Genomic DNA, 23461 nt, shown 5'->3' on the forward strand with positions numbered 1-23461 from the left:
TCTGAAACAGCAGGATAATATTCAGATTCACAACCTGAGAAGGGGGATGTTTGTGGTGTGAGTGTATGACCGTGACTGGTGGATTGACGAGATTTATAGACACCAATTATGAGTTAAACGAAACTGTAGTGAACTTTATGCTACCACATGGACCAGCTGCTGGATATAGGTTTCCAACTGAAGGACAGCAACAACGCCATCAATGCTCAATTCCTGTGCACAATGTTTCGAAGATTATAAGTGCTCCAGTCCTATTGGTTTAACAGGAAGGCATCACTCTAAATTAAAGGAAGATACTGAAGCAGTGGAACACATTTTTAGTTCATTGACTGGCTAATTTCAGTACAAAACAGAGTGCACAGAAGTTGTACATATTGAAGCCTTTAAGTCCAAAGAACTTTCACATACATTTTGGAACCATTTAAAATGCTTGAAAAATAAGCCTCTTACTCCTCTTTCACAACCAAAATTACGTTAAATAAGGTTAGTTTTTGATTTTTATGAGCCTGTTACGTGATGATGTGGTAATAAAACAGCTTTTATGTATGGCAAAAATTACAATTGTTTATAAAACCTGTTCAACCTAAAATGGAAGCTCTCCTTTTCAGGGAATGTACAACTATATGGTACTAACAAACAGGAAAAAACAATCAAAATTTTATGGATTGACATTTTTGAAAAAAAAAAAAAAATCCATAAATTATAAAGAAAGTTCAGAACACTATAGTAAAAGAACTTAAAGTCCAAATGGAGGATTTCTTTGTAATCAAAAAGTCCTGGAGATACAGCATTTTAAAATTTTTTCAAATTTTTGCATCTTCAAAATGGAACGTGCAGTGTCATCTTTGGAGGGCTGTATCTCGGAGCAGAAATTTTTTTGGAGAAAACAAAAAAATGTGTGTTCCGTACTTAGTCCTTCATTTTAACATATGCTAAATTCAACAACATCCAAGACTATGAAAGTAAGTTTTTCCCTACACTACCTGAATTGATATGGGCTATGCCATCAGATAACGCAAAAAAGAAAGAGTACCCTAGCACATTCGTAGCACTTCCCTCTACCACAGAGGGTACGATTGACATGCCTGACCACTATAAGGGCAGTGAGGTATGTCATCTGGTTAAGTCATATGTTCAACATTTCTCATCCATTTTTACAGTATTTCCCAACATTTGCAGCCCCCATGTGTCTAGTATTAAATTACTTGTCTCGCTGTCTTCTACATCGCTTCAGGGCCTTTTAAACTTTATGGTGAGTAGCAACTTTCCTTTTCGTAATATTGTTTTTCTCTAACATAAATTTAAGGTAATTAATTAGATCTACTAATTTTATTTCATTTAAAACTAATTGAAATCTGAATAAGGTTTCTTTTTATAACAGTTTATTGAGAAAACTCTTGTATAAATCAACAATGACAGACCACTCTTATAACAAATTTTAAAAAATTACAGGTGCCTCTAGCAACTTTTTTCGAATGAGTGTCATTCTCTCCGATATACGTAAAATCTGAAATATCACAAATATTTGTATTTTGCATCTGACATATCTGCAGAATCATTACTACTCAAGAAATTTTCCAAAATATCAATGTATTAACACTTCAGAAAAATTTGTCCTCCCTACATATGCTGAGCCACACGGAGAAACTGTATTGGCAGAACACATCTTATGGGTCGCCAAGCATATGGATCGACCTCTCTGAGCTGATGATACCCAACTGTGTGCCACACGCACACACACAACACACACCATCAGAACCACTACACCTTATACCACTGTTCACACAGACTATTGTCGGCTGTTAAATATGTCAGCTTCCCACCCCCACTGATCCAAGTTCGGTCCATTCAGTGTCACTATGGCATACCTTGCATAAGTATATTTACATACGTACAAGTATATTTGCAAGTTGTTTATGGCTCTTACTGCCAATTTCTCACAACTGAGTACATTTGAGAGATATTTTACTGATAGTTATAAGTTCATGGGCTTCTGTGACCAGTGTCATTTTGAATAAAATAATTCTGGGTATTAGGAGCACAGCAAGTCATTCAAAATATCAGCAGTTTAGTTGCGTTAGTGTTTTATAATACGTAGCCTAATACCCAAAACTACTTTATTCACAATTTTATTCACAGGTTAATTCATTGTCAGTATGCACAATATGTGAGAGTTTACTGAGCTCCTTTCCATTCCCATGCTGAAGCTGTTGATGCAAAGGATCAATTTCTACCAGTTAAACAACATACTTCCCTGAAAATGGTGGATTACTTTTCTTCCATTACAAGAGACTGGACCGATTTTACTGAAAGCATATTTTACTCACATCAGTGTCAAGTTATAAACGTGGAGGTTCAAATTTTTATTATTGACTTGTTCTGACACTAACTGTAACATTACTCTCTACATGTTTCTTGAAAAATACACTGACAGGAACAGAAAGTGTTATACCATGAACACCTTGACTGCATGCTGCCAAATTAATACTCCAGTATTTCCAGGTTTGTGAGATGGGTTTATTAAAGTTTTATCCTTATGTGAGCTTATTTTGAGCACAGAAAAAATAAAGCCGTTCCTTTAGGTGAATAATGGTGTGAGTTCATAGCAGCTTGCAGAATTGTCTAATGTTACTGGAACTCATTGTGGGAAGGTTCCAGCACAACATGCCCTGCGGCTGTGCAAGGACAGCTGCCACCATCTTTCAGATTTTGTGAAAAACTGAGCCAATGGTATGGCTAACACATGAATCAGACACAGTATGGTGTAGTGTGGTGACTGCAGATCAAGCAGTGACGAGACAGAGTCTGGGGACAGGAGTGCCCAGTCCTCCTGGAGGGACCTGTTGATTTTTTTATTTGATTTGATTTTAACAGGAGAGCTAAAACAGCTTAGGTCTAACCCGCCACAGCCTGCACCGAAACTAGGTTTATTGTGCGGTATTGCTCCTTGTATATCTAGTAAAGCCAACCAGTGCCCTTAAATAGTGCAAGGAGTCCCTCTACCAGTTTTTTGTTAGACACAATTTCTTCAGGTCTAGTTGTCCCGAAGATTCTGTATCTTTTGCTCTCCAATGCCATGCATTCAAAGATTAGGTGTGATGCAGTTTCTTCACCCTCATCACAGATCCTACACTTAGGGTCCTCTTCCATAATACCCATTGTGTGTAGGTGTTTTTTGAAGTTCCCATGGCCGGTCATCAGTCCAGTCATGAGTTTGATCTCTTTCCTATTAAATCCCAGGATTACAGAACTTCTTTTAAAACATGGCTTGGGCATCATTACCTTACCATGTTTTTGTTCATGGACCTTGGTCCAATATCCTACGTGCTGTTTCCTAAGCCAGTTCCATAGTTATAATTTGATCATAGCCTTGGTGATTGTCAAGACAGGTTCCGGTCCAATAAATGGAGTTGTTGCCCCCTTCCTAGCCAATCTATTGGCTTCTTCTTTGCCACAGTTCCCCGAGTGGCCAGGGACCCACATTAGGTACACCCTATTGCTTCCCCCTAGTTCCACCAGAGCCCTGCGGCAATCTGCAACAATCCTAGATCTTGTTGCAGGAGCTGCCAATGTTTCAGGGCTGCCCGGCTGTCTGAATAGATGTAGATGCTATGATCATTGTAGCACCTACTCATATTCTCCTCCACACATGCCCTGATTGCAGTAATTTGCCAGTTTCCCTAGAGAGATGCTGCTCTCCAGTCTTGGCTGAAGCCCGTACAACCCTGCCACAACGCCTTGATCTGTTTTCGACCCATCAGTGAACCAAACGATGTCCCCCGTACAGTGTCGAACTGTTTTCTCCCACTGCTTCCTACTTCCAATTATTATATTGTAAGGCTTGTCGAAGCAGTTAGGAGTTATTATATAGTCAGCGGGCATTTCCCCAGCCATACCTATATTACCTATGTTAGTGTGTGATTCTGGATATCCAAATGAGACCCAGTTTTGGCCAGTTTTAAGTCTGTATGCCCCAGCTGCTGCCTCCATCTTAACCCAAAGGTGAAGTGGAGGCATGTCCAGCATGCCTTCCATTCAAGCGGTTGGTGTGCTGCTAATTCCGCCCGTTATGGCTAAGCAGGCCAATCTCTGCACCTTAGCAAGCTCTTTGGCAGCAACCTGCTGTTCTACCTTCTTCCACCACACTACGGCCCCATAGGAAATCCTAGGTCTAACCACTGTGGTGTATATCCAATGCATATCCCTGGGGCTTAAGCCTCAGTTTTTGCCACAAGCCCTCCTAGTACTCACTAAAGTGGTTTTTGCCTTGGAGCAGATACTCTTAATATGAGGGGTCCAAGTTAGCTTCTCATCCAAAGTTACCCCTAGATATTTCACTGTCCCCTTCACAGGTAAGAGTTTCATTGAAGAGCTTTAGATTCCAACTTGCATGCTGAATATGTCTCTTCGTAAATGGCACCACAACAGTCTTCTTAGGATTAACTCTCAAATCCTGTTTAATGCATCATTTTTGCACAATGTCCAACCCTCCTTGTGCCATATTCCTAACTGTGTCAGTGAATTTGCCTAGTATTACTATGACAAGGTCATCTGCGTATCCTTGGCAGAAGCATTGTCTGGAATTTAGTTCCTCAATGAGTTTGTTCACCACTAGATTCCACAATAGAGAGGACAAAACTCCTCTTTGTGGGCAGCCTCTAGTGGTCTTAATTACCATCTTTTCATTCATCATGGTAGCCTCTACCTTCCTTCCACTAAGCATGGCTCTGGTCCATCTACATATAGTGTTCCACAGATCATGCATCTCTGCTGCCCTTACCATGGAAACGAAGATCGTGTTGCTAAAGGCTCCCTCGATATCCAGGAAGATGCAGAGGGCTATTTCTTGGAAGTGAAGTGCTTTTTCCACCTTCCTGGCGAGTTGGTGGAGAGCTGTTTCACATGATTTACCTGGTTGGTATGCGTGTTGGTTCAGGTGTAGAGGAACCCTACATAGCCTCCTCTCCCCAACATATACATTAACCAGTTTTTCCAGTATTTTGAGAATGAAGGAGGACAGACTGATTGGTCTCATATCAGAGGGGCCTGTACCTGCTCTTGTTGCCACCACTAGAAGATTATGGGATAGCCCAACTAGCTCTGATGAATATATGAGTGACAACAGCTGAAATCTGTTCAGAGTTTACAGACAGTGTGTTACCACAAACTTTAGGGGACAGATTACTGGAGGCTGGGTATAAATACTGAGCTTCCACACATCATTTGCCTACGGTGTAGAGCCAGAGCCAACTGGTATACTAAGTGTCGTTCTGGCTGATAAGCATTGTGTCTCCCTTCTGTTTGTTGTGATCAGATCGACACCAGGGTGTCTGTAGACGGCCTGATTTTCAGGACCTGTACCTCTCCAACTGCTGAAACTGTGGTGTGAAGTGAAGTGCCATTGGATGTGACCACAATTGTTGGAAGGAGGCTGAATTGGTGCCAGAATGTGACAAAAATAGATAAGCCTGTTGTCATATCCTGCACAACCAGGGTAAAAAGCAGCGCACTCCATCAATACAATTTTTTCGCACCCTGCATGACCAGGGCGGCAAATAGCATATTCCACCACTATAATTTAAGACCCCACACTATGGTCACACCACAAATGTCTTGAGGTATGTACAGATCCTTGCCTGGTCTGCCCAATCCTCTAATTTAAAGACAGACATGATGGGAAGATGTGTACTTTCGTACCAGCTCCTAGCAAGTGATGTTTGTGAACTGACACAGCACTTGTTTCAGGCATGCCACAAGGAATAAATCATCACATTGGTACTTGCAGAGATCACACCTCATACTGATGATGTACACCAGTTGTGAATGGTATGAAAGTTTAACAATTTAATACCCATTATTTCATGTATATCTTCACTAAGTTTGATAAATATTGGGCTGCACATTTTCCATTTCCATCAGAGTAGCAAGTCAAATTCTTCGTTTGATTTCATGTTTATGTCTTAATCTTGGTGACATTTGTTACAAATATTTGAAACTGCTCCTTCTACTGCAAAAATTACATAAACAGTGAATTATAAATCATTAAATTAATGATTTGTTGGAGCAGTTTTGACGTAAGAGATAAAACATGCTGAATGTTCAAGTTTTAGAAAGACTATTCATGCTACGAGCATCAGATGGAAAACAGTATAAGGTTGGCGGAACATCAAAAAGTCAATGGGATTTAAATCAGAATTATTCCAGTGACAATCTCACGTTTCTTACCTGTTAGAGAGGCTGCTGTTTCAAAGTCAGCAGGAGGTGGCTGATCCACAGCACCTAAAAAAAAAAAAAAAGAGCTTGTGTTAATTCTATGCAGTACACGGGAAACACAGGTGTAAAATACTTCTTTGAAGTAACAAATGCAATTTAAAGGGGCTTTCACTTTGATAACAGTTATGCTCCAACAGGTGCTGTGTATCATAGGGCACTTTCCTGATTGAATCTCCAAAGATGCAGCATAATTTATTACCTACAGGTCTCACTTATTTCATCATTGCATTCCCCCATATTTAATGCCAACTTATCATACTGTCTATCATATTTTAAGTTATATGTCATCATCATCGTCTTAGTTGACATCCACTACTTGGTAAAGGTGTCTTCTGGTCTTTGCTACTGTAATGAGAGAGAGAGAGAGAGAGAGAGAGAGAGAGAGAGAGCGGGAGGTAACTCTATAATAAAGTATTCCATGCCAATGTCGAGACTATATTTTGTTCCGTTTCTGAGTGCTTTGACGACTTTGTTTATTTATGTTAACCGCTGAGCAATATTTTATGCATGATTACAAACAACGCTATTATTAGTCAGATATCTGAAAGTTAAGTTGCAAACATTTATCATATTACCAAACTATGCGTAATTTCACATAAAGACACGCACACCACATGAAAATATCTAATATTGTACTATGCCAGAAAGGTTAGTCAATAATTTAAAGAAGTAATTATAAATTAATTAAAATTTAATAATTCAGGTTGTTAAAAATATTCATTAAAATTTAATAATTCAGATTGTTAAAAATACTCATAGTGTGAATCTGAAATTAAAATGTTATAGTTCTTGTTCTCCAGAGTCGCCAACCCGTATTTGTAGGTTGGTTGATTTGTGGGATTAAAGGGACCAGACTGCGATGGTCATCGGGCCCTTTTTCCAAATACTAAAAACACCCACAGAGAATAAAAACGAGTAACAATAGATCACAGACAACACAGAACAAGAGAGACTTAGACAAAGACCAGACAAGACGAACTAAACTCACACAGAGTGTGACGGTGGTTGGCCGACCATAGAAACAAAAAAGGAAAAGCCAACCACCGAGAAACGCATTAAAAACTCAGATTAAAATCGTAGGCCAATGGCCAGAATCAACACAAAAGAACATAACAAACACTCAGAGTAAACGATAAAAACCCCCTGCCCGAATAAAATGTAAAACTAAGCCAGCCATAACAGGGTCATCAGATAAAAGGGCAGGGAGCGTATCAGGCAGCGCAAATGTCTGCCTGACAACAGCTAAAAGGGAGCAGGCCAACAAAATGTGGGCCACTGTCAAAGCCGCCTCCCAGCGACATAGAGGAGGGTCCTCCCAGCGCAGTAAATAACTGTGTGTCAGCCGGGAGTGGCCAATGGGGAGCCGACAAAGGACGACTGAGTCCCTGCGGTTGGCTCGCATGGATGACCGCCACACAGTCGTCGTCTCCTTAATGGCACGGAGTTTATTGTGCGTGATCCGATCGCGCCATTCAGCGTCCCAAAGCGCAAAAACTTTTCGGCGGAGGACTGCCCGCAAATCAGTCTCTGGGAGGCCAACATCCAGAGATGGTTTACTCGTGGCCTCTTTCGCCAGGCGGTCAACATGTTCATTGCCGGGATACCGACATGACCGGGGGTCCACACAAAGACCACAGAGCAGCCGCAATGGGCAAGAGTACGCAGGGACTCATGGATAGCCATCACCAGACGAGAACGAGGGAAACACTGGTCTAGAGCTCGTAAACTGCTCAGGGAATCGCTACAGATAACGAAGGACTCGCCTGAGCAGGAGCGGATATACTCTAGGGCACGAAAGATGGCGACCTGCTCAGCAGTGTAAACGCTGCAGCCATCCAGCAAGGATCGTTGTTCGGAATGGTCCCCTAGAGTTAACGCATAACCGACACGACCAGCAACCATCGAACCGTCAGTGTATACAACGCCAGAGCCCTGATACGTGGCCAGGATGGAATAAAAGCGGCGGCGGAAGGCCTCTGGAGGGACTGAGTCCTTCGGGCCCTGTGCCAAGTCGAGCTGAAGGCAAGGGCGAGGAACACACCATGGGGGTGTCCGCAAAGTGGCCCGGAAAGGAGGTGGAACAGTGAAAACCCTAAGCCTGGAGAGAAGCTCTTTGACGCAGACCGCGATCGTACAACCTGACCGGGGCCGACGTTCTGGCAGATGGACGACCGATTGCGGGAACAGGAGACGATATTTTGGATGCCCGTGCAAGCTGAAAACATGGGCAGCGTAAGCGGCCAGTAAATGTTGGCGCCTCAATCGCAGTGGAGAGACACCTGCCTCCACAAGTATGCTGTCCACAGGGCTGGTGCTGAAGGCACCAGTGGAAAGTCGGATCCCGCTGTGTAGTATTGGGTCCAGCACCCGCAACGCAGATGGGGATGCTGAGCCATAAGCCAGGCTCCCATAATCCAGACGAGACTGGATTAACGCCTGGTAGAGCCGTAGGAGAGTAGATCGGTCGGCGCCCCACCTGGTGTGGCTAAGGCATCGCAGAGCATTTAGATGCCGCCAACACATCTGTTTAAGCTGCCGAATATAAGGCAGCCAAGTCAACCGGGCATCAAAAACTACACCCAAAAACCTATGCGTCTCAACCACAGCAAGAAGTTCGCTATCAAGATAAAGCCGCGGCTCCGGGTGGACAGTGCATCGCCGGCAGAAATGCATAACGCGGGTCTTGGCAGCCGAAAACTGAAACCCATGCGCTACAGCCCAAGACTGCGCCTTACGGATAGCGCCCTGTAGCTGACGTTCAGCAGCTGCAATGCCAATAGAGCTGTAGTAAAGGCAGAAATCGTCAGCATACAGGGACGCTTGGACAGACGTCCCCACCGCCGCAGCGAGCCCATTAATGGCTATTAAAAACAGGCAGACACTTAAAACAGATCCCTGGGGCACACCGTTCTCCTGGACTCGGGAGGAACTATGGGAGGCCGCGACTTGCACGCGGAAGGTACGATACGACAGAAAATTGCGGATAAAGATCGGCAGAGGGCCCCGAAGACCCCATCCATGAAGCGTAGAAAGGATGTGATGACGCCATGTCGTATCGTACGCCTTCCGCATGTCGAAAAAGACAGCGACCAAGTGCTGACGGCGGGCAAAGGCAGTACGGATGGCCGACTCCAGGCTCACCAGATTGTCGGCGGCGGAGCGGCCTTTACGGAACCCACCCTGAGATGGAGCCAGAAGGCCCCTTGACTCCAGTACCCAGTTCAACCGCCGGCTCACCATCCGTTCAAGCAACTTGCAAAGAGCGTTGGTGAGGCTAATGGGACGGTAGCTGTCCACCTCCAAAGGGTTCTTCCCAGGTTTCAGAATGGGGATAACAATACTTGCCCGCCATTGCGACGGAAACTCACCCTCGACCAAATGCGGTTGTAAAGGTCGAGGAGCCGTCGCTGGCAGTCCACTGAAAGGTGTTTCAGCATCTGACAGTGGATGCGATCTGGCCCAGGAGCGGTATCAGGGCAAGCGGCAAGCGCACTGTGAAATTCCCACTCACTGAATGGAGCATTGTAGGATTCAGAATGGTGGGTGCGAAAAGAAAGGCTCCGACGGTCCATCCGCTCTTTAATGGGGCGGAAGGCCAGTGGGTAATTGGAAGAAGCGGAACTCAGAGCAAAATGCTCTGCCAAGCTGTTGGCAATTTTGTCGGAGTCTGTACAAACTGCTCCATTCAGTGAGAGCGCAAGGACGCTGACAGGTGTCCGATAGCCATAGAGGCGTCGGATCTTGGCCCAGACCTGCGATGGAGAGACGTGGAGGCCAATGGTGGATACATACCGCTCCCAGCACTCCTGCTTGCTTTGGCGGATAAGGCGGTGGGCTCACGCACGCAGCTGTTTGAAGGCGATAAGGTTTTCGATGGAGGGATGTTGCTTGTGACGCTGGAGCGCCCGCCGGCGATCTTTAATCGCTTCAGCGATCTCAGGCGACCACCAAGGCACAGTCCGCCGCCGAGGGGACCCAGAAGAACGGGGAATGGCAGATTCGGCGGCAGTAACGACGTCGGTGGTGACCGACTGAACCACCGCATCAATGTCATCACTAGAGAGAGGGTCAATAGCAGCAGTGGAGGAAAACAAGTCCCAGTCAGCCTTATTCATGGCCCACCTGCAAGGCTGCCCAGAAGACTGACGCTGTGGCAGTGACAGAAAGATCGGAAAGTGATCACTACCACACAGGTCGTCATGCACACTCCAGTCAACAGACGGTAAGAGGCTAGGGCTGCAAAGCGAAGGGTCGATGGCGGAGTACGTGCCATGCGCCACGCAGAAGTGTGTGAAGGAACCATCATTTAAAAGCGAAAGATCGAGCTGTGCCAATAAATGCTCAATGGTGGCGCCTCGACCTGTTGCCACTGACCCACCCCACAGAGGGAAATGGGCGTTGAAGTCGCCCAGTAACAAGAAAGGTGACGGCAATTGGGCTACCAGAGCAGCCAGGACATGTTGCGCGACAGTACCATCCGGTGGAAGGTAAAGACTGCAGACGGTAACAGCCTGTGGTGTCCACACTCTAACAGCGACAGCCTCTAAAGCTGTTTGTAGAGGGACAGACTCGCTGTGAAGAGAGTTAAGGACATAGATGCAGACGCCACCAGACACCCTTTCATAAGCTGCCCGGTTCGTATAATAACCCCGATAGCCACGGAGGGCGGGGGTTCGCATTGCTGGAAACCAAGTTTCCTGAAGAGCAATGCAGAAGAAAGGGTGAAGGCTGATAAGTTGTCGGAGCTCAGCTAGATGATGGAAGAAACCGCTGCAGTTCCACTGGAGGAGGATATTGTCCATGACCGAGAAAGGCGTGATGGGACGGGGAAGGCAGATTACGCCGCTGGGTCACCTGCTGCCTCCGATGGAGCACCCGTGCAAATGCTATCCATTGCGTCTGAGGGACCGGCGAGATCGAGGTCCTCAGCGGACGCAAGAATCTCCACCTCAACCTCAGATGCACAGCTTGTAGATAGCGGTGGAGTAGGAGCCACCGCAGGTGCCTTGGTCTTACGGAGCTTCAATGTCGTTTTCTCTCGCTGTTCCTTCGGTTGCCGTTGTTGAGAGGGCTTATTGGTGGCAGTCTCCGGAACTGAAGATGATCGCGAAGCTCGACGACCAGCGACCTGTGGCTTCTTCAGCCACTGGTTGGTGTCTGCTGTGCCGCTGGTGGGAACCTGGGAAGGGAAGGGAGGGACCCAAGGGATCCCTTTCGAGCGAGAGAAGCCGAAGAAAACTTACGCTTCTCCGGCTTAGAAGTGGGGACTGGTGTTCCCGATGGTTTAGTGGTTGCTGCTCCCGAGGTAGATGGTGTGGGAGCAACAGCAAGAGATGGGCCCCCATCGTCAAGGGGGCAGGTGAGGTCCTCACACTGAGAGCTGACTGTCTGTGGTGCAGCTAAAGGAGCTGGAGCAGGAGTGACAGTGGAGGCATAAGATGACATCATGCGCACGGGATGTAGCCGTTCAAATTTCCGCTTAGCCTCAGTGTAAGTCAGTCGGTCCAGGGTCTTATATTCCATGATTTTGCGTTCTTTCTGTAAGATCCTGCAGTCTGGCGAGCAAGGTGAATGAGGCTCTCCACAGTTGACACAGATGGGAGGCGGAGCACATGGAGTATCGGGATGAGATGGGCATCTGCAGTTTCGACATGTGAGGCTGGAAGTACAGCGGGAAGACATATGGCTGAACTTCCAGCACATAAAGCACCGCATCGGGGGAGGGATATAGGGCTTGACGTCACAACGGTAGACCATCACCTTGACCTTCTCCGATAATGTATCACTCTCGAAGGCCAAGATGAAGGCACCGGTAGCAACCTGATTGTCCCTCGGACCCCGATGAACGCGCTGGACGAAATGAACACCTCTATGCTCTAAGTTGGCGCGCAGCTCGTCATCAGACTGCAAAAGTAGGTCCCTATGTAAAATAACACCCTGGACCATATTTAAACTCTTATGTGGTGTGATGGTAACGTTAACATCCCCCAACTTGTCACAAGCAAGCAACCTGCGTGACTGGGCGGAGGATGCTGTTTTATCACAACTGACCCAGAGCGCATTTTAGACAAGCCCTCCACCTCCCCAAACTTGTCCTCCAAATGCTCTACAAAGAACTGAGGCTTCACGGATACAAAGGATTCCCCATCAGCTCTGGTACAGACGAGATACCTGGGCGAATACATGCCACTGTCATTCATTGCTTTTCGTTCCTCCCATGGTGTGGCCAGGGATGGGAACGATTTGGGGGTCATAAACGTTAGCTTTAAAATGAGCCCACGCTTCATTGCGGGACATCCGCCCTGATGCCACCTACTCCGACCAAGAGCCCTCCCCATGGGCGCCACCCAGCCACAGCAAGAGCCACCTGGCAGGATGGACATTGCCGGGAGTCCTGATGTCCCAGGGAGATGGGCATCTACTCCTTGGCATACAAGGGGAGTAAACGGCGCAGGCATCAGTAGAGCGATCCCTGTGTTGTCAGGGGGCTACAACCAACAGGGTACATGGCGGCCCCACCACAACGGACTGGCTACCGTGCTGGATCTTAGGTGCAAAAATGTATAAGGTCGTCATCGCAGCTAAAAGCAACACTGCACAGTGCAGCGTGGTAATCGCACCCAGGGACGTATCTTCGCCCAAGAGATGGAAAACGAGCGGGACACCATTGCAACAAGGCCCCCGGAGTAGACAACATTCCATTGGAACTACTGACGGCCTTGGGAGAGCCAGTCCTGACAAAACTCTACCATCTGGTGAGCAAGATGTATGAAACAGGCGAAATACCCTCAGACTTCAAGAAGAATATAATAATTCCAATCCGAAAGAAAGCAGGTGTTGACAGATGTGAAAATTACCGAACAATCAGTTTAATAAGCCACAGCTGCAAAATACTAACACGAATTCTTTACAGACGAATGGAAAAACTAGTAGAAGCCGACCTCGGGGAAGATCAGTTTGGATTCCGTAGAAATACTGGGACACGTGAGGCAATACTGACCTTACGACTTATCTTAGAAGAAAGATTAAGGAAAGGCAAACCTACGTTTCTAGCATTTGTAGACTTAGAGAAAGCTTTTGACAATGTTGACTGGAATACTCTCTTTCAAATTCTAAATGTGGCAGGGGTAAAATACAGGGAGCGAAAGGCTATTTACAATTTGTACAGAAACCAGATGGCAGTTATAAGAGTCGAGGGACACGAAAGGGAAGCAGTGGTTGGGAAGGGAGTAAGACAGGGTTGTAGCCTCTCCCCGATGTTATTCAATCTGTATATTGAGCAAGCAGTAAAGGAAACAAAAGAAAAATTCGGAGTAGGTATTAAAATCCATGGAGAAGAAATAAAAACTTTGAGGTTCGCCGATGACATTGTAATTCTGTCAGAGACAGCAAAGGACTTGGAAGAGCAGTTGAATGGAATGGATGGTGTCTTGAAGGGAGGATATAAGATGAACATCAACAAAAGCAAAACGAGGATAATGGAATGTAGTCGAATTAAGTCGGGTGATGTTGAGGGTATTAGATTAGGAAATGAGACACTTAAAGTAGTAAAGGAGTTTTGCTATTTGGGGAGCAAAATAACTGATGATGGTCGAAGTAGAGAGGATATAAAATGTAGACTGGCAATGGCAAGGAAAGCGTTTCTGAAGAAGAGAAATTTGTTAACATCGAGTATAGATTTAAGTGTCAGGAAGTCTTTTCTGAAAGTATTTGTATGGAGTGTAGCCATGTATGGAAGTGAAACATGGACGATAAATAGTTTGGACAAGAAGAGAATAGAAGCTTTCGAAATGTGGTGCTACAGAAGAATGCTGAAGATTAGATGGGTAGATCACATAACTAATGAGGAGGTACTGAACAGGATTGGGGAGAAGAGGAGTTTGTGGCACAACTTGACCAGAAGAAGGGATCGGTTGGTAGGACATGTTCTGAGGCATCAAGGGATCACCAATTTAGTATTGGAGGGCAGCGTGGAGGGTAAAAATCGTAGGGGGAGACCAAGAGATGCATACACTAAGCAGATTCAGAAGGATGTAGGTTGCAGTAGGTACTGGGAGATGAAGAAGCTTGCACAGGATAGAGTAGCATGGAGAGCTGCATCAAACCAGTCTCAGGACTGAAGACCACAACAACAACAACCATTGCAACGACGAGAAAGCCGGCTAAAGGTCTCAATGCACGACAGATACAGTGCACCATGTAAGGCGCCCTTCCCCAATTGGCTCGCTCTTCGGAACAATTTAGACAGATGGAAGTCAAACCCGAGAGGAGACCATCACATAAGGCCGAAAAGGTTGAGACTCCTTTTAGTCGCCTCTTACGACAGGCAGGAATACCGCGGGCCTATTCTTACCCTCGAACCCGCAGGGGGTCAACCTGTATTTGTACTTCATTATGTACTCATGGTGCTACCTACTGGATTTTTAATTAATTTCAGGAACTATAACTTTCCTAAACCCGTAATATCAACAATTAGTGGATTTGTTACGATAGTTAGAAATGTACTTACAGACGGCGTTGCATCCGCAAAACCAGTTTATTGCGGTGCTTTGCGCAGCTGATTTGCAACAATACAATATAGTTTCAGCTCAGATTGTTTGAATAAAGTATTTTCTTTTTTATTAAACTTCAATCAAAGCCGGAGGCGTAATAGGCCCAGTCAATAAAAACCAAATCGGGTCGAACATGGTAAATAATTGGCGCATTCGCAAATTTCAGTACAGTTGTAGCAGGGAGTGTCACGACTCACGGGCAACATAAAAATCTTGATCTGTACACAACAAACAGCAAAATACATGACCATGCAACCAAATTGCAGAAAGGGTTGGCATCTAAACACAAGAAACAAGTCAAGTCAAACATTCATTCAAAATACTATGGGATAAAATTGTACAATAGACTTACACAAGAAATAAAAGATCCAAATTATCCAATTTTTGCCAAAGCCCAAAAAAATAATTACTAAATAATAGCTACTACACTAGAAATGAACATTTAAAATAACTACAGATTGTAACTTAGGGCCTAACGTTTTTTAAACATCGTACTAAGTAACAATTTTGTGATATGATTAGGAAAACAGAATTATAGGAACTATAAATACTGTAAGAGGGAAGTTTATTTTAGTACGAAATACTGTGCAAACATTTGACGGCATGCATACAATGTATATTGTTCTACGGATCAATCAATCATTAAAACAACCTGATCTGTAGGAGGTGACTGTGTGGGATACGTTTGAAGGTCACTTTTGTATGTTGCTCGTGAAGGCCATAGCCTCTAGTGAAAAACTGCATACAAAATTGAAATACATTAAATTTGCTACAAAAATGACCCAATTCATTTTTTCTCTAGGACTAATAATAGTTTACGGGTCGAGTGCTGAAAATCTCGCGATACGCGCATGCGCTGTAGCTTTGGTGGTTTTTGCAGGTCAACCTGAGGTACTTCCCCGACTTCGACAGACCACAAGCATCTACATCCATACTTGCAAACCACATAGAAGTGCATGACAGAGTACATCCCACTGTACCAGGGTTTCCTCCTATTACATCCACGTATGGAGTGCGGGAAAACGATTGTAGATTAGATTAGATTAATACTTGTTCCATAGATCATGAATACGACACTTCGTAATGATGTGGAACGTGTCAGGTTAATAAAAGATGTCTGTGCAAGGTATTACATTACACAAAATATTGCATGACCCTAATGTTTAAGCTTTTTTCCCTTAATTTATATCTAAAAATTCAGCCAATGAGTAGGAGTTGTCATCTAGAAATTCTTTTAATTTATTTTTAAATGTTAGTTGGCTATCTGTCAGGCTTTTGATGCTGTTTGGTAGGTCACCAAAGACTTTTGTCGCAGCATAATTTACTCCTTTCTGTGCCAAAGTCAGATTTAACCCTGCATAGTGAAGATCATCCTTTCTCCTGGTGTTACAGCTATGCACACTGCTGTTACTTTTGAACTGGGTTGGATTATTAACAACAAATTTCATAAGTGAATATATATACTGTGAGGTTACTGTGAGGATCCCTAGATCCTTAAATAGATGTCTGCAGGATGACCGTGGGTGGGCTCCAGCAATTATTCTGATTACACTGAAAGTCTCTGAGCGTGCAGCAATTATTCTAATCTTATCCTCAATATACATATGTGAGCGATACGAAGTAGGTTGTAGAATATTCCTGCAGACATTTAAAACTGGTTATGGAAACTTTATTAACAGACTTTCTCGGGATGGTTTACGTCTATCTTCAAAAGTCTTCCAGTTCAGTTCCTTCAATGTCTCTGTGACTCACTCCCACGGATCATTCAAACCTTGGTCCATTCGTGCTGTCCTTCCACTTTATACGTTCAATATCCCTTGTTTATCCTACAGTAGAGTCCCGCTATTCCGAAAATCCGCCTATTCCAGACAGAGTTCAGGAAAATGCTGACTTTTTTAAACTTAAGAACAGGAAAAAAAAAGAAACCGTACCTTTATGATTATACAAAGTAGTTAAATAGAGACGTATATAGAGCCTTAGCTTGATGAAAACGCCTGAAACCATACTGAAGTGATAGCTGGTTAGTTACAGTACGGTACATGTCGACTTCATTTATACAGTTCTGTAGAATCATTTTTAATCATTGCTAAACACAAGAAATAATCAATTTACAAACATTTAAGAAGTAAAGATGGTCATTTTTTCTGAGGAAGAGCACTGAATCGACGCGAGGATGCAATGCTCCGCCATAGCCGCGAGAACATACCATTTGCTGTTCGACTTGCTTAACGCGAGGCCGAGAGCATTTGCTGCGTCTGTGTGTGATAATGAGTTTAGTTTGAGCGTTCACCTCCTCCTCGCTTTCCACCGAGACGATCTGAGTTGATGAGCTCTGTACCACTACTATGATGTCTTCGTCTCCGTAATCCTGGTGGCCATTGTCGTCAACTCCTCAATACCGCTTTCTTCTGTGTCTTCACAGCTGGGGATTTTCTTGGTTAGTGGAAGAAGATCACAATCTTTCACTGGCATAAAAGTTTTTTCAACAAAGTCCAATGTAGGACAGAGGTTTTTCCACGATTTTTGTAATGCTCCCTTAGTGGCGTTATCCCATGCTTCAGCCAACCAATAAATCACATCTTTTATTGTAATTTTCTTAAGTTATTGGAGAACTGAGATTTCATTTTCATCCTCTTTAAGTAAAGTGCGAAGCAGCATTTTTCTGTATTTTTGTTTAATGGCCTGCAACACAAGGCTGATGGACTGATAAGGTGAAGTTACATTCGGTGGCAGAAAAATCGCTTTGATGTCTCCACAAACAAATTTCGTTTCTTCTGGGTGAGACGGAGCATTGTCTATAAACAGTGGAGCACGATTAGGCCATCCCATTTTCTCTATTGAACCGAGTCACTTTATTGATGATTGGTGCTCGAACCATTCCTCGTACAAGTCACGCTCCATCCAAGCATTTTTTCTTTTTTTATTCTTGTAATACACAGGAGGTGAGTTGATATTAATGTTTCTGAACGCTCGTGGTTTCACTGATTTGCCTGATGCCATCACCGGAAGTTTGTTGCCGAGGCGTTGCTGCAAGTTAAGACAGTTAAGACGTTGTTTGTCAATTTTAAACCCTGGTGCTGATTTCTTATGAAGCAAGTATTTTGGTAAGAAAAGTCTTAAAATTCAGTCTGGATTCATCCCCATTGTAAACTTATTGCGGTGAGCAGTTTTGAGAAGAAACAAAATCTTTAAGTTATTTTAGGTAATTGGCACCGGCTTCGTTTTCAGGTGACAGTTTCTCCCCAACAATCGTGAACCGTCCAATTCCGTGTCTCTTCTACCAGCGATCCAAAAAACCACAACCAGCTGAAAATGATGGGTCTCCATCCATAAGATTGCTCAGTTGAAGCGCCTTTTCATTTACAAAAGGACCAGAAGGACTTCCTTTCTGTCTATATTGGGTGAACCACAAGAATAAGGCCTCGTCAGGTTTTTCATATGAAGACACAGTCGTTTCTCGCCGCTTTCAAAGTTATTTCACTTGAAGCGAAACAAAGCTGCTCAATTTTAAAGCGATTTTTTTTCCAGTCACTAATCTTTGCTTTTCCGACATCATATTGAATGTTAATTTGGTAGCACTTTCTCTCTTGTCTAGTCTTTTTAACACTTCAAGTTTTTTGTTTTAAAGTACACGAAGAACGACTCCATTTACTTGCCATGTTTAATTAGTAACAGATGACGTCAAGGATTACCAACATAAATACAAAAGGCAGAGTTACTCGGTAATGCCGATATTAAAATATTCGTCAAATTTCTTTGTCAAAGGTCTTTGACGTGGCGCTAAAAAGGGATATTACACTGTCGTCATATTTTTCATCAAATTTGAAGATGGCATACAATAACTTATTATGCGCTGCAGTTGCTAGTACCACAGTATCACTGTGTGTGTATTTGGAAGAAAAGTGGCGGAAAAAAGGAAACATACTTTGATGAAACCATAATTATTACGTCGAAATAGTAATGCATTCAGCAAAATTTGTTACGAGGGCTGCTAGTGGAGGACGTCAAGTCTTATACCCCTATAAATTACTTACGAATGGATGAAAGTGTGTCTCAGTATTTGCTCAGTAAAGTGGCTTCTCATGTCACAAAACAGAATACTCTCTTGAGAAATGCAATACATGCAGAACACAGGCAAACTGTGACACTGGGATTTCTTGGTACAGTAAAGAGCTACTGTAATTTATAGTTTACAACCCAGCACTCGAATGTCACATTACATAATAACCAAAATAATTCTAGAAACGTGTGAAGCGATTTATAAAGCACTGAAGGGGGAATACGTGAATCTAAATAAATGTTTAGTACACTATGTGGCCAGTAATAAGTATTTTTATTTTTGAATAATTTAATTAATGGAATTAGTGTTCCAACAACTTCAAAATTAATAAAAAGTACCAGACAGATGAGGCACTTTATAATATGTGGCACTCAGAGTTCAAAAATAAACAAAGTAGAATGGAAAGCTAAACCAGATTTTTTTTATTTTAGAGTGTGACTACATCGTCTATTCCGGCATGCTGAAAAGCTGCCCGGTTGTTCCCAAATGTAGAAGTGGATGATTGTAGCTGTGATTGTGGACATGAAGTCGCCTGGAGCATATTCCACCTGACCATCAACACAATTAGCAGCATGCAATGTGTCTCTTGCTCACACCCCACCCTAGTCAAAGCAAGTTTACTGAAAAAAAAAAAAAAAAAAAAAGAAAAAAGTCGAAGGAACACGCCAACTTTGAAGCCATGTTTACAAACACACTAGCGACGCCAGCGCTCCAAGTGGATACATTTCTCATTGCGGTGAACAGTAGGCGAACAACATTTATGGTCAAATCTACGGCAAGGCTTAAACTTTTATTTATTTAACGACAGGCGAGATTTGACAAAGTTCCCTATTACACCATGAAATTTCTTTGACATAGAAATATGATAGTGTAACACCGGCCTAAAGTAACTCAGCACTCACGGAACAAAGCTTAACAATAAGTTTCCAATAATGTGTTTGGAACACGGAAGGAAGAGAGATAGGAATGGCGTCTGTGCCATGAATTGTCGAAGGTCACGAGCAGATGACTCCGCATTTAATTTACCTCTTAAGTCAGTAAGTTGATATTATTAATGAAATCCAGCTATTCCGAATTCCCGCTAAACTGAACAGTGTTCGGTCCCAATTAGTTCGGTTTCCACACGCTTCAGCAGTGTTCTAGAATCAGTCGCACGAGTGGTTTTTAAGCAATCTCTTTTGTAGACTGACTGTACTTCCCTAGAATTCTACCAATAAATCGAAGTCCATCATTTGCTTTAACCTACATAAAATTATTCTTCTCGACTTCGTGTACACTAGTGTGGTTCGATGTAGCCTGTACACAGAATGCTTCAGATAACGTGCTTTAATAGTAACCTACTAAATCAGAGATGTGTGGAATGTTTATTTAGGAAGATACAGTAAAATATAAAAAGTTAGTCTTCCTGCGGAATTATGAACAATGTTTAATTATTTTTCTGAGAATTACGGCATCGAGTTATAATTTTTTAAATATAACATTATCTTCTCTATAATGTAGTTTATGCGTCTAAACCAGTTGTGTACAGATCAGCTTAAATCATTTCTATCTATTTTAGTTAGTGAGCTAACAACATTTAAAGTTTTGAGGGTGGATGCAACGTGCTGCATGCTCAGTAACTGGCTGTGTTCATCTGTTCTGGTAGCGGAATGTTCATTGAAGTTGTGTGCTCAAACGAGTGCCCATTTTCCTGGACAAACGAACCAATGTGGCCTCAAAATAAATTGCAGACATGATATAGACCCTAAGGTTGCTGATGTCACAGTGCGACAGCTTCCTCGATGCGCTGTTGGAAACCACATTCGGCTAAATCATTGGCTTTGAAGTTACTGGGTCACGGCCCCCTTGATCTGAACACAAATGCTCGCGGTCCTTTTCCCCCCAACACATCCGATTAGAAATGTGGGATAAATAAACTGAAATTTAATTAATAAGTTACTGCTTCATTAAGTTTTGACATGCTGTAACATTTTTTAATCAGCTTTCAATGTTACTGTATATTATTCTTGCAACAAAATGAATGGGAAGGATGAGTTTGCTTCGTCATCATCATCATCATCATCATCATCATCATTTCTTTAAGTTTCGGCACAAGTTTGGAAATTGTGGCTCGTATTCCTTCCTCCGTCCTGTATTTCGTGTTGATGACTGCCATTACCGCAAAACTTAGCTCACGTTGTAAGAAGGATGCTGTAAAACTTATCAGAACTCGTAGGGCCTTACCTACTGGCGGATACTTCGGCTGCGGTGGCACCCCGATATCGGTGGATTCCGCCGACGACCGACATTGGCCGAAGACGGTCGATCATTTCAAATCGGTATGCCACTACCTGCGCGGTCACAATGTAGCCGACCTCATCTCCGAACGTGTATATTTCGGACGACAACCGATGAAATTCAGATCAGCTTTTTTTTTTTTTTTTTTTGGGTATTAATGGCCGACACGACACGAAACATGAAATGTGAGAAACTGGAAAGTTTAGCCACAGGCGGAGTTTGTGGCACCCTGAACATATGAAATATCATAACCGGGATAGAGTCGGAATCTATGGACCGAAATCGCAGGTTTACTGGAAACCACAAGTGGGTAAAATCTTTATCTGAAATTTTAGTTGTGGATTATAACCTGGAAAAATAAGGTGTTCAAGTGACAAGGATGGCTTGTCGTTTGCTTGAAGTTACTGTAGTGGATCTTGTTGGGTTGCAGTAGGGTCGTGATTCTGTTATAGGGTGGTGATTCTGTTAAATGAAGTGGTTTGTAAATGTGGTGTACGTGTGTGTTTACGCTTTTAGCGCTTTAGGCGTTCAGAGTATCTTATACTAAACTTCGTGCTTGTCTTTCACCTGTATACTGAATGGCAGTTATTGACGGTTTATTGATGTATTCCTGCACAATGTTAAACAAATTCAGCAAAACATATTTCGAGTAGACTCCTACTTGTAGAGGTGTGACTTTTCTATTTAAAAATCCGATTGTCACATTAAAGATGCATTTCTGGTTCAAGTAAAACTAGAAGTGACACTCTGATGTTGGACATATGTCGATCAGATCTTTCTAATAATTAGGCCAATACCATGTTTTGGAAAGTATAGTTTAAAAGTTGCTCTAAATACTAATTTCTAATTTAAAATCTAATATTTTCGCCCTAGCGCATCAAATACCAGTACTACGAAATTTTTAATTGACTCTACATCAAATTTTGGAACTGTGGAAGTGCACGAAAAGACGTTGTAATATTGTTTATTTTCTTTATTAAAAGCAATACTCAACCAGAAATAATACAGCCCCCCGGAATATCGTTATTTCCTTTCTTAAATCCATTCGGTAAGTGTTTAGAGAGCTGTGAAGTGTTCTAGAATCTGATTATCGGAATATCTTGTCAGTACTGCACTAATTTTCACCTTTTTAGAATAAAGTTAGCTGTGAAAACACTAATCTACTTTTCATTAATTAGATAATATTTGCTAACTTATGCACATATTTTAGTCATGCGTCATGCAATAGAAACATGTACTTTCATCACGTAAATTAACCATTATGTACTCATAATCTCATGGGCAAGCATCCAACCCCTGTAGCATAATGAATCACAGTCTGTACCATGTTTTTTGGAGAGATCACTAGTGCAGTGTATCTCTGCAAATAGATATTTTCGGCGGCGTAGTATGGTGTACTGGCAACCATCGGCCACGAAGTAAATAATTAATGCTGTTCGTGCTCTAATGTTGGCAGATTCTTGTATGATCTGCATTCGATTCGACAAAACGGTCAAATTTTACTTACAGCAGCAGCGGCGTAGTGTGGTGTGTTAGCAACGATCCGTCACGAAGTAAATAATTAATGCTGGTCGTGTTCTATGGTTGACAGATTCTTGAAAGCATTTTTGTCCGTTCACTAAATTAATTATCCTTGTAAAGCGAACATTTCATAACAAAACGCTTGCGTTAATATCAGCGTCATATCATTCCTCTAATTCAACGATCGTTGCAAACATCAGTACACTACACCGCCGCTGCGGTAAGTAAAACTTAGCCGATAAAACTAACCTTCAGATTGGTTGTTACTGAATAAAAACAAATGAGTCGCGTGGTACGACTGCCATAGTGACAACACTCAATGAGGTTGGCAACACTTACCTGTAGAGCCGCTAGATATCTCTACTGGCGCAGACGTTGTTCCGGTGCTCAGGAAACAAATTACTATTTATGAAAACATCGTGGCGCCCCTGGGAGCCGCGACGCACAGCTTGGAAATCTTTGGCTACATTGTAGAATGTGTCCTTACACTACCGTATACAAGGCAGGTGCCAAGCATAAACAAAAGAAGTTCGGTCTGCCTTGGATATTAAAGAGGAATAAATACGGTACACCCAGATGACTTTGTGGGAACGTGGGAGTAGCCAGTGATGCGTGCTTCGTTTACTCCATGCAAGTGCACCGGACATTAGATATAAGTTTTTACTCTTTGACAGTTCAGTTTTCTTTTCCGAGTAGGAAAAATAAAGTTTTTTGTGCAAAGCTGTACGTGGGTTTAATTTGTTGCCTACATAATTGGTGACCCTGGGAAAAATAAGAA

The 23461-nt window shown here is 43.1% G+C and overlaps 1 protein-coding gene across 2 annotated transcripts in view; it reads right to left on the reverse strand.

Moving 5' to 3' along the window:
- LOC126263006 (synaptic vesicle glycoprotein 2C-like) overlaps nt 1–23461 on the reverse strand; it is a 429984-nt gene that overhangs the window by 235043 nt on the left and 171480 nt on the right. For both annotated transcript variants that reach the window (XM_049959967.1, XM_049959968.1), the window contains exon 2: nt 6226–6279. In XM_049959967.1, coding sequence (XP_049815924.1) covers nt 6226–6279 — 54 coding nt within the window. The remainder of the gene's footprint in view (nt 1–6225; nt 6280–23461) is intronic.

The sequence above is a fragment of the Schistocerca nitens genome, chromosome 6 (genome assembly GCF_023898315.1).
Source record: "Schistocerca nitens isolate TAMUIC-IGC-003100 chromosome 6, iqSchNite1.1, whole genome shotgun sequence".
NCBI classification, from domain to species: Eukaryota; Metazoa; Arthropoda; class Insecta; order Orthoptera; family Acrididae; genus Schistocerca; species Schistocerca nitens.